The sequence below is a fragment of the Geotrypetes seraphini genome, chromosome 5 (genome assembly GCF_902459505.1).
Source record: "Geotrypetes seraphini chromosome 5, aGeoSer1.1, whole genome shotgun sequence".
NCBI classification, from domain to species: Eukaryota; Metazoa; Chordata; class Amphibia; order Gymnophiona; family Dermophiidae; genus Geotrypetes; species Geotrypetes seraphini.
Window position 1 is genome coordinate 91,060,542 of NC_047088.1, and position 12,171 is coordinate 91,072,712.

A 12,171-nucleotide genomic window follows, 5' to 3' on the forward strand; every position below is an offset into this window, starting at 1 on the left:
AAGACACGGGGATTGCGAAGATCTGCAATGTGACATAATCAGGCTCGAGGAATGGGCATCAATATGGCAGATGAGGTTCAACGTGGATAAGTGTAAAGTGATGTATGTCGGTAACAAAAATCTCATGCACGAATACAGGATGTCCGGGGCAGTACTTGGAGAGACCTCCCAGGAAAGAGACTTGGGAGTTCTGATCGACAAGTCAATGAAGCCATCTGCGCAATGCGCGGCAGCGGCTAAAAGGGCAAACAGAATGCTAGGAATGATAAAGAAGGAGATCACGAATAGATCGGAGAAGGTTATCATGCCGCTGTACCGGGCCATGGTGTGCCCTCACCTGGAGTATTGCATCCAGCACTGGTCGCCATACATGAAGAAGGACACAGTACTACTCGAAAGGGTCCAGAAAAGAGCAACTAAGATGGTTAAGGGGCTGGAGGAGTTGACATACAGTGAAAGATTACAGAAACTGGGCCTCTTCTCCCTCGAACAGAGGAAATTGAGAGGGGACATGATCGAAATATTCAAAGTACTGAAGGGAATAGACTTAGTAGATAAGGACAGATTGTTCAGCCTGTCCAAGGTAGGGAGAACGAGAGGGTACTCTATAAAATTGAAAGGGGATTGATTCCGTACGAACGTAAGGAAGTACTTCTTCACCCAGAGAGTGGTAGAAAACTGGAATTCTCTTCCGGAGTCTGTCATAGGGGAAAACACCCTCCAGGGATTCAAGATAAAGTTAGACAAGTTCCTGCTGAATCAGAATGTACGCAGGTAGGGCTAGTCTCAGTTAGGGCGCTGGTCTTTGACCAGAGGGCCGCCGCGTGAGTGGACTGCTGGGCACGATGGATCACTAGTCTGACCCAGCAGCGGCAATTCATATGTTCTTATCAGTTTCTTTGGATAGAGGGAGTGTGCTAGATGTGGTGTATTTAAATTTTAGCAAAGTCTTTGACAGTGTTCCACACAAATTGTCTAATAAATAAACTGAGTGCCCTTGGATTGGACCTAAAGTGATGGGCTGGGTCAGGAACTGGTTGAGTGGAAGATGTTCGAGGGTAGTGGTCAATAGAGATCGCTCTGAGGAAAGGGATGTTACCAATGGTGTGCCTCAAAGTTTTGTTCATGGGCCTGTTCTTTTTAACATTTTTATAAGCGATATTGCTGAAGGGCTGTCAGGTAATATTTGCCTTTGCGGATGATACCAAAATCTGCAATAGAGTAGACACCCTGGATGGTATGAATAACATGAAGAAAGTCCTGGCGAAGCTTGAAGAATGGTCTGCAGTTTGGCAGTTAAAATTTAATTCTAAGAAATGCATTTGGGCTTCAAAAACCCAAAGGAACTGTACAGTTTAGGGGATGAAGAACTTAAGTGCACAACAGAAGAGCGGGACTCGAGTGTGATTGTATATGATGATCTTAAGGTGGCCAAACTGGTTGAAAAGATGAGGGCAAAAGCTAGAAAGATGCTAGGATGCATAGGGAGAGGTATGACCTGAAGGAAAAAGGAGGTGAGACCTCATTTAGAATATTGTGTATAATTCTGGAGACCGCACCTTCAAAAAGATATAAAAAGGATGATGTCGGTCCAGAGAAAGGCTACTAAAATGGTGTGTTGTCTTCGTCTTAAGGCGTATGGGGATAAACTTAAAGATCTCAATATATATATTGTAGAGGGAAAACAAGAGAGGGGAGATATGATAGATGTTTAAATACCTACGTAGCGTAAATGTGCACAAGACGAGGGCATAGGATGAAGTTAAGAGGTGATAGGCTCAGGAGTATCCTAAGGAAATACTTTTTTTACAGAAAGGATGGCAGATGTGTGGAGCAGTTTCCCGGAGGAAGTGGTAGAGACAAACACTGTGGGCTCCTTTTACAAAGCCACGCTAGGGCCTTAATGCGCAGAATAGCACACGCTAAATTGCCGCACGCGCTAGGCGCAACTTCCTCCTTTTGAGCAGGTGGTAGATTTCTGGCTAGCGCGCACTAATCAGTGCGTGCAATAAAACTGCTAGTGCGACTTTGTAAAAGGACCCCTGTGTCTGAATTCAAGAAGGCATGGGATAGGCACATGGGATCTCTTAAGGTTACTGCGGATGAGCAGACTAGATGGGCCATTTGGCCTTTATCTACCATCACATTTCTATGTAAGGTGCTGAAACCACATGTGAACTGAGTATGCACAGAAGTGCTGCATCAGCCTTAGATAACCCTGCCAAATGCTGATGAACAGACAGTGCAAACTGGGCTCCGGCAGAAAAACTGGCTGGTGAGGATTAAGCACCTTCACCAGCTATCTACTGACTGCTTTAGTGTTGGAGGGGTGCCCGAGACCAATTTGAGGTGGGGCCATGCCACCAAGGCCCCCCTACCCTCCCCCATGGCTACACCACTGGATGCAGGTAGAACTAGAGGGGCATTCCTTAGGTGGGAACTATTAGGTTTAGCGACCTTTAAGAGATTTATTACGGGGATGGAGGTGATGCCCTTTGCAGTTTAACAGCAACAATATGATTTGCCTTTGGGAGATTTTTTTTTCACATATACAATTACAACATTTTATGGCCTCTCAGGGGGTGGTTTCAGGGCATTCCAGAGGAGGACAGGAATATATTGATAACCTATGGATTCAATTAAGCAGGGTATCTCATCCTGTATCTGTGTTATATAAATATATATGAGACTTTGACATGGCTAAGCATAAGCATATGTTGGAATGGAAAACTGATTTGGGGTATAATTTACCATGGCAGAATGGAAGGTAATGATAGAAGTGAAATATACATCTTTGTGTGCTTTAAAGGGGGATGGAACTTGCGTATTGCATTTTCTGTATGGTTTACACCAGTATTTCTCAACTTCTTCAAGCCAAGTACCCCCTAAGCCTAACAAATACCAACCTAGTACATAGTAAATGATGGCAGATAAAGACCCAAGTGGTCCATCCAGTCTGCCAAACCATACATGCTCCATAAATTAATTTAGTTTAAATAGTTCTTTTTCTTAGATATTTCTGGGCCAGAAACCAAGAGCCCTGCCAAGTAGTGTGCTTAGGTTCCATCTACTGGAGTCTCCATCAAAGCTCACTCCAGCCCATCTTAACCATCCCAGCCATCAAAACCCTCCCCATCCCATCATCAACTGAATGTCCATATACGGGACACAGGCTGTGCAAGCCTGCCTAGTACTGGCCTTAGTTCTTTCAATGTATACCCAGTGGCGCCGTGGTTAAAGCTACAGCCTCAGTACCCTGAGGTTGTGGGTTCAAACTCACGCTGCTTCTTGTGACTCTGGGCAAGTCACTTAATCCCCCCATTGCCCCAGGTACGTTAGATAGATTGTGAGTCCACCGGGACAAAGAGGGAAAACTGCTTGAGTACCTAAATAAATGCATGTAAACCGTTCTGAGCTCCCCTGGGAGAATGGTATAGAAAAAAATTGAATTAAAAAAATATATATTTTCTGATTAGAGATCCTCTGTGTTCATCCCACGCTTGTTTGAATTCTGTCACTGTACCCTGCCCAAGCTCCACCCCAGACCCGCACAAGCTCCGCCCCTGATTCCACCCCCATAATAATAGTACAAATTGTAATGTAATTTCTTCCATCCATTTTTCATGTGATGGAAGAAATTGTACACACAATATAATCTTATTAATACATACTGGTAACCACAAAATTAAAAAAATAACAAAGCATACTGTTCGCAGAGAAAATGTTAATTATTTATATTTGGGGGGGGTTTCCTAAAGAGGTCAAGACAGATGACTTTAAAAATGCAGTTTTTTGGGGGGCATGGCTTGCTGGCAGCCAAGATGGTCGATTGATTCCACTGCTCCTCCTCCATCTGCACCTTTGAGATGTATTATTAAAGTATAAGGGAAAATTTTTCCTCTGAAAAGGTAAATTTTTATTTGTGAATATAAGGATTATAAGGATGGCCAAGGAAGGCAATGTAAAATTGAAGCAGCATTTGCAGTAGGGGGAAATGCAAAATGCCCTAAGCCGGATCCACCAACCCCCTCTAAGATACCACTGCCCAAAGATCCATCTAGGTCTTAGAGAGCTGCTTACAGAAAATAATGCTGAACTTAAATTGGTGAAAGAAGAGGTTCATACTTTCTCCAATCAGTTAAAAATTTGTGAACAGAAGACTGATAAGGTGAAACAAAGGGTTACAGTCCTGGAGAATCGTTTGAACAAGATTCAAACTGAATATAAAGATCTGGCCCAGATTTCTAATGGATTTGAAGATGTTAGAAACAGGAATCGCAGATGTAATGTAAGGATTTTGGGATTACCAGAGGGTTTGGAATGAACTAATCCTATCTCTTTCTTAGAGAATTTTCTGCCTAAATTACTATCTCTGCAGCTGCGTTTCCCTTTAGAGGTGGAGAGAGCTCACATAGTTCCAGGCAAACTGCCTAACGGTCAGCAAGGTCCAAGGCCTTTACTATGCAAATTACTCAGATTTCAGCAGGCTTTAGAAATCTTAACTGCGGCCAGAAAGTCACAGTTTTTAAATTATCAAGACCATAAGATTCATTTAGTACCTGATTTTGAGAAAGCTATTGCCCAACAAAGAAAGCAGTTTCTGATGTTGAGACCTCGATTGTGGCAGTTGGGAGCCAGGTACGGGCTGCTTTATCCAGCAGTAATGAAAGTTACTTTCAATGGAAGTACTGTTCATTACAAAGAGCCTGCTAAGTTAGAAGAATTTCTTTCTGTTCACCTGGATTCAATGACTTAATCAACAAAGGGATTTACAAACAAATTAAGGATTCTATTTTATTTTATTTATTCTTTTTTATTTTATCCTTTATTAAGTAAAGGAACTGCTTCATCTGAAGTTCGTTTTTTATCCAGTGAGAAAGGAGCTTGTCACATTGGGGCGGGATATTGATAAACTTGATATCACATGACTTAAAAGAGGAGGAAAACTTATACCTAGAAGGTACTTTCGATATGTAATTTTCTGCTGCTTTGCCTCGTTTATCTAAACTTTCGGATGAAGCCATGTTTGAGATCTGATTTATTTTAAAAGCCTTTGTGGGAACTGAAACAGCTGTTCTGAGGCAGCCCTTTGAGGTGGTGGGGACTCGCAGGCAGAGAGAACTTGGCGAGAGGTGGGCAGCGAGAGGTAGCAGGAGTTAGAATCGCTCCTTCACTTCTCAGCTGTTACACAGGCACTTTTGACGTTTTGTAGTTCAGACTTGTGTTATCAAGATGACTTTTTCCTATGCCATAAGGATTAGCACATATACATTTTTTTTCTCCAACTGCTGTACAGGATCCAGGAGATGAATCAAGAGGAAGGAAGTTAAATCAAAAAGAAGTGAGATCAAAAAGCGGGGAGGGCTAGAGCAGCCTGAAGAAAAGTAGGAAAACACATGCAGATCACCTTAGACCATGGCTACTGGGTATTTGCCTGTATTGCCAGAAATAGGGGCAGTAATTTCATTTACTTTTACTATGTGCTACATGTCAAAGACCGAGCTTGGCGCTTTTGGAAAGTAAAAGCAGAGGGAGGTAAACAGTTTGTGTGAACTGCTAGCCCTGGATGTCCAGAACTCCCCCCTCTCAGGGCCCAAGTATCACCGAGAGTGGACAGCCTACTGTCTCTGTCTCATGTTGCCACTTAATTACCGGCAGAGATTGGAGCGGGATCACCAAAACAGACAGTTTCCAGAACTTCAACTCCTTCTCCACTGGCCTCCACACGAGCAACCCCGGCCTCGCAGAAAGGCTTGCATGCTCCAAAGGTAAAGTGGGAAAGGCTTCCGTAGGCTTAGCTTCAGCCTTGTGGTCCTCTCCCGAAGTGAAGAAGTCTTTGCTGCAAACTTGTTTTATGCAGGATAGTGCTGCATGATTACAATACACTCCTCATGCCCCTCCAAATCTGCAAATAGATAGCCAGCAATACTCTGCCTGATGTATCAGCCTCCTTTATCAAATAACTATCTTCCTGAATCCGACTCAGTCCACCATGACCCTTATTGGACTCCTGAAACCTCTGTTTGTGCTTCTTCACCACATACTGATACTTTGTTTGATGGTGCAAGAGCTACGGCATTGTGGAAAGCAATACCCTGCGAGCAAATGATGGCTTCCAGTCCTAAAACCCTCACAGGCCCTGGAGATGGGTCATGGAAAGATTCCAAATACTCAAAGGAAGAAATGGATTCATTTTTATTATTACTTGGGTTTTTAGAAAATAAAGTATATCTTGGCTAACAAAAGTGCATTATTTGTAGAGGTTTATTGGCCAATTTACAGTGAGAGTGATGTTCATATCGCAATCATTCTATTTGTTAGTAGGTTTGAAGACTTAAATTTAAACATCTCCATTGAGGAAATAAATTATAGTTTATTAAATCAGTTTTAATATTTAATGAACTTTACTTAGTGTGATGAATAGTTTCATGAAAGGTGGTGGATAGATGGTAGGATCAAGTTATGATTGGCTATGATTATTTTGTTTTATTTACAGATATGGTTCAGTATGAATGAAGGTGGGTTTGACTATGGTTGAATGAATGAATTTGAAAGTGAGTAGATATTGATTTATTAAATAAATCTTAAAGGAAAAAAATAATTTGTAAACGGTCTTTAAGTTATAGTAAATTATAATAATTTTCCATGGGGCTTACAGAAATTAGATTGCAACTTTGGTCGAAGCACTTTCTAATTATATATACTGATGGGAAGAAAGGGATTAATTTTTATTATTATTTGGGTTTTTAGACAATGAATTATAGCTTCTTTAAATCAACTGTACTTAAAGTGATGAAAATTTTCAGGAAATGTGGTGAGTAGCTGTCGGGATCCAGTTGTGATGTGTTGTGGTTGTTATTTTGTTATTTTGCTGTGGTTCAGTAGGAATGAATGAATGAACAAATTTATGAATGAATGACTGAATTAGGAATAAGTTTGTCCTGATTTATTAAATTTTAAAGTATTAGTTAGGAATTAATTTTGTGGATCAGATTGAATGTGTATGTGCAGCTTTTGCTCTGGTTTTAGTTAACCATTTTTTGAATAATATATATTGATAAGCAATGAATTTTATTCATTATAAGAATTTATAGGTTTTATTAACTAGTATATATCTTTATATATGTATATGTGGATTGGTTCATATTATGACTTTTTGGGTAATCTTAGATATCATTTAATTATATAGTTCAAAATGACTGTTATAGGGAATCGATTGTTTCCTGATATCCTAAACATTAATATGCAAATTGTATGTTTATTAATTGATATTTAGAGGATTAATTGTGGGTAGAAGTAGGGTGCATGGGAGAGATGGATGCTTACAAACTGTCGTGTTATAAGTTGGGATGGGAGGGTGGGAGATATTGGGGGTTGGGTCCTGGATGTGTAGGGAAATTGTGTCTACTTATGTGTTCAAAGGGAAATCAAGAAAATATTTGGTTGAATGGTACAATCACTTAAAATGGCTTTAAAAATATTATCGTTGAATATCAATGGACTTAACCATCCAATTAAGAGAAAAATAACACTCAACTTTTTAAAACAGCAGGAGGCGGACATATATTTCATTCAGGGAACTCACTTATCTGCTATTGAAGCGGCCAAGTTAAAAAAGGGGTGGGTTAAGAATAGTTTTTTCGTTCCTGCTATCCTGGCTATCCTAGTACATAGAAAATGTTCACCTACATTTGGGGCAATTACAGCAGACCCTATGGGAAGATGGATTCAATAGACATGAGCTCAGGAAAATATATTTTGACGCTCCAGGTGGTGATGGATTTACTGTGGAGTTTTACAAATCATTCCAAACTACACTATTACCTCATCTTTTAAAATTTATATCAATCACAACTAATTAAAGGTTGTATTTCAGGTACTCTGGCAGAATCTTTAACCATTGTTTTACTGAAGCCAAATAAAAATCCCATGTTGGTTTCAAATTAAAAGCCTATTTCTTTGATTAATGTACATGGAAAACTTCTGACTAAGTTATTGGGAACAGAGACTGATAGGATTGGCCTTTGCTGCAGCTTAAGTTTGTTTGTCTTATTGCTTTTTATTGGAAAAGTCTTGTGGTCCCTACTGTGGATGAGTAGAAAGAGCACATTCAAGCTTTGTTCATATGGAATGTCTTGTGGATTAAAAAAGATTACAAAGATTGGGACAAAATACAAGCCTAGCTGGATTAATGCTTTGGTTATGAGTATTTGGAAGAGTGGGGTGGGGATGGAGGAGAAGTGCTACTGTTGACTGAAGCATTCTAAAGGAACCTCTTGATGCTTCGATTGTTACATAGAGGGAAGGGGTGGGGAAAACATGGACATGAGTAGGTGGGGCAGTTTCAGTGCCTTTTTATTTTTTATATTTCCTGCCTATTCGTTGGTTCATTTGTGATGTTAGTTTCATTATTCTTTTGTATTGTATAACGAATAATAAAAAAAATTTAATGAGAAAAAAAAGAAAATGAGCGAGTAAGATCTAATTTTTCCATATATGTTTCAGTGTGCCTTGTTAGCCTAGGCCCTAAGGTACATCATAGTATTTCTGTGTGTCAGTGCTATAAGAACACATCATCTGTACATTATTGAAGACGCTCACCCAATTACAACTTTTCTTTTGTGTAATTCAGATGATTCCAAGTTTCGGGAGGTTATTCAGACCCTGCTGATATGGACAGAGAGAGGAGAAGTGAACCGCCGAACTGCCAACAACTTCTATTCTATGATGCAATCTGCAAACAACCATATTCGTAGACTTGTGAATGAGAGAGCAGCACATGAGAAGGAGATGGAAGTGGCTAAGGAAAACTATGTGGTTGCATTGTCAGGAATTTTACTGCAGCGTGAGTAGCATCTTTGGGCTGGACAACTTTTAGTAATATTTTACAGGAGTTATAATGCAATGCGAGTAGTACCTTAGTTCTGGGTAATACTAGTGATTTTTGTTGGTATTTTGCAGTATAAGCAGCATCTCTTTGTTGGAAATATTAGTGACTTAAAGAGGGTTTTTTAAACGTGGTTTGAGTTTCATCTCTAGTAATTCTTTAAAAAAGACACTTGATCCTATGATAACAGATTTGACTCTAAGGAGAGCAGACTAACCAGCAGGGAGCTATAGGTATCACTTCTGGGATGTTTGCTTTTAATGTTCTCTAATGTGATATTGTGAAAGGAGTTGAAGGGAAAGTATGTCATTCTTCAGGTAGCATCTGCAGCAAGCACTGACACTCCCAAGGGAGTGGGGAAAAATGTGACGACTTAGGTCTAGATTCACTAACCTCTTTTCCGTTTCCGATCCGTGCCCAATTGCATGCAGGCCGACAAATTCACCAAAGGCCTGCATGCAAATAGGGACTGCCGTTGGCACGCCTCCCATCCAGCACATGGATCGCTAGAGAGTGATCCTTGAGCATGTGCAGACCATCTTCCTTGCCTGTAGATGGTCTGCATGTGCTCTCAGTAGGAAACTTTTTTTTTTTTTTTTGCAAGCCCATGGTTTTAAGCCTGCGGGTTAAAACCATGGGCTTGCACTGCGGGGAAGGGCAGGAGAGTCAGGGCTGAGAGCAGGAGATTGTGGCAGGCAGCAGATCAAGGTTGAGAGCAGGAGATCGTGGCTGAAAGCAGAGAGCAAGGCGGCAGGCAGGAGAATCAGGGCAGAGAGCAGAGTGGCTAGAGCAGGAGAATCGGGGGGGGTTTTAGCACAAGCGACTGGTCACCAGTCGCTAGTTTTTTGATCGGCCAGCCAGTCGATAAGTTTAGTGAATCGCGTCTTTCCTGCTTTGCATGCTGATTCCCCTCATTTGCATGCACGGATCAGGATGGGATCGGAGGAGAGGTTAGTGAATCAGGTTGGAGAGAAATCAGGTCGCAAAGGGCTCGCAAACCAATCAGTACACGATCGGTTTCCTTAGTGAATCTAGTGCTTAGAATTGAAAAAGAGATCAGGAATGTGACAGCTAAAACCTAATGGAAATGAGTGTGGAGACCTATAGTTTGTGTGCAGAAAACCCAGGAAATCAGTAAATAATGAGAATTGAGATACTTGATTTTCTAAAGCCCCTTCTCAAATTACATTGTGAAAACAAAAAATGTCTTGGTGAGTAATGCACAGAAATTGGTAGTACCAGGAGCCCCATAAGAAGAAAATTGGACGGCGCTCACTTACACTTCCTCACTCATCGGCGGTCTGCCGGCGACTGACAGCTTCTGTAGGCAGGAAAAAATTCAAGCATGCGCATTAGGGTTGCCTACATACGTGCACCAAACCACGCCTCCCTAGCTTTATTTGTTTATGCAAGAAAAATTAAGGTCTGATACTTTTTGAACAGCCCTCGTATATATGCTGAATGAGATGGAGATATGAATAAGACATACATATGGATACATTAAGTTATGAATAAAGTACCAGAAAAGAGAAATTAGGTTGGTCTTGCTAATTTTCTTTCCTTTAGACCAGGGGTGTCGAACTCAATCAGAGAAGGGGCCAAAATCTAAAATCCAGCCTAAATCGCGGGCCGAATGGTTTACTGAACAGTCATAAACTGACAATGTTAACCAGAAATGTGAATTTAAAATGAGTGGAACAATCTTTTCCTTAACAGTGCTGTTAACCAACTCACATGCTATCAAGCAAAACAGTAATATTGGTATCAAGCAAAACAGTAATATTGGAATGTACCTAAAATGCTCATTGTTTTGTTTTCTGGCTAGATGTCTGACACCGTTTTCCCCGTATCAATGAGTCAATGTTCGGTTTTATTTCTTGGGCTGTAGCAACCTGCAAAACAGCATGGATGTTGTCATCGGTAATGCGTGATCTGTGCTTGTTTTTGTTCAGATTCATTATTGAAAACATCTGTTCACAAAGATAGGTGCTCCAGAACATGGATAGAATACGGGCAGCATGAAGTCGGAGCTCTGGCATTGAGTCAGGGGGCAGTAGAGGGTAGAAGTCCTCAATTTCAACATCCTGAAACCTTGATTTCAGGCCACTGTCAGACTGAAGCTCGATTATCTCCATCTGAAGGTGATGGGGCACATTGTTGACATCAACTGTAAAAGGATTGGCAAAGATGTCAAAGCCTGAGTGCTGTGTTCTAAAGTCAGAGAAGCGCCGCTCAAATTCACTTAGTAAACGGCTAACTTTGGTAGCCAGCCGACTGCAAGGAAAAGTACCAGAAATAGTGGTTGAGATACTCAAACAAATGGGAAAGTGGGCAAGATTGTCCTGTTCCAGTTGGGACTTCCATAGTTGAAGTTTACGCTGGAATGCTGTGATCATGTCAGACATCTTCGTGATGACTTGTTTGCGTCTCTGCAGCTTCAGATTCAGTTGGGCGAGATGCTCGCATATGTCACACATCATAGCAAAATCACATAGCCAGGCGGGATCCGACAGTTCAGGCAAGGGCTTTCCTTTACTTTCCATGAAAAGAGCAATTTGTTCTCTGAGCTCAAAAAATCTTTTGAGGACTGCGCTCTTGCTCAGCCATCTTACTTCTGTGTGGTATGGCACGTCTCCATGCTCTGCACCCACCTCCTGTAAAAACTGCTGGAACTGGCGATGATTCAGGCCACGTGCCCTTATAAAGTTAATAGTTTTAATGACTGTGGTCATTATGTCATTCATGTCCAGAACTTTTCCACACATAGCCTCTTGGTGGATAATGCAATGATAAGTAATCAAGGGTGTGTGGCAGTGACTTTTTTGCATTCTTTCCTTCATTAGTCCAACCAAGCCTTTCTTTTCTCCGCACATTGAAGGTGCGCCATCGGTAGTTAGCCCCACCAACTTTTCCCAGGGTAATTTAAAATTATTTATAGATTTCTCCACAGCCTCAAATATATCTCTACCAGTCGTCGTCCCATGCATGGCAGCTACATCCAAAAGTTCCTCAGTGACAGAGAGGTCGGTCTTCGTAGCACGTATAAAGATGGACAGCTGCGCTGTATCAGTGTTGTCTGTGCTTTCATCGATAGCAAGTGAAAAAGCGAGATAACTGCATGCCTGTTCGGCCAGCTGTGATGATAGATTTCCTGAGAGTTCTTGAACTATGTCTGCAATGGTGTTTCTTGACAAACTGACAGTTTGAAAACTCTGTATCTGGTCTGGGCATACTTTCTCACACACTTTTAGCATGCATTGCTTCAAAAAGGCACCCTCTGAAAA

At 41.2% G+C, this 12,171-nt stretch overlaps 1 protein-coding gene across 4 annotated transcripts in view; it reads left to right on the forward strand.

The window, feature by feature from the left end:
• The window catches only part of LOC117361545 (ecto-NOX disulfide-thiol exchanger 2-like), a 323,082-nt gene that overhangs the window by 133,935 nt on the left and 176,976 nt on the right, over nt 1–12,171 (forward strand). For all 4 annotated transcript variants that reach the window (XM_033947012.1, XM_033947013.1, XM_033947011.1 and 1 more), the window contains exon 7: nt 8,633–8,845. In XM_033947012.1, coding sequence (XP_033802903.1) covers nt 8,633–8,845 — 213 coding nt within the window. The remainder of the gene's footprint in view (nt 1–8,632; nt 8,846–12,171) is intronic.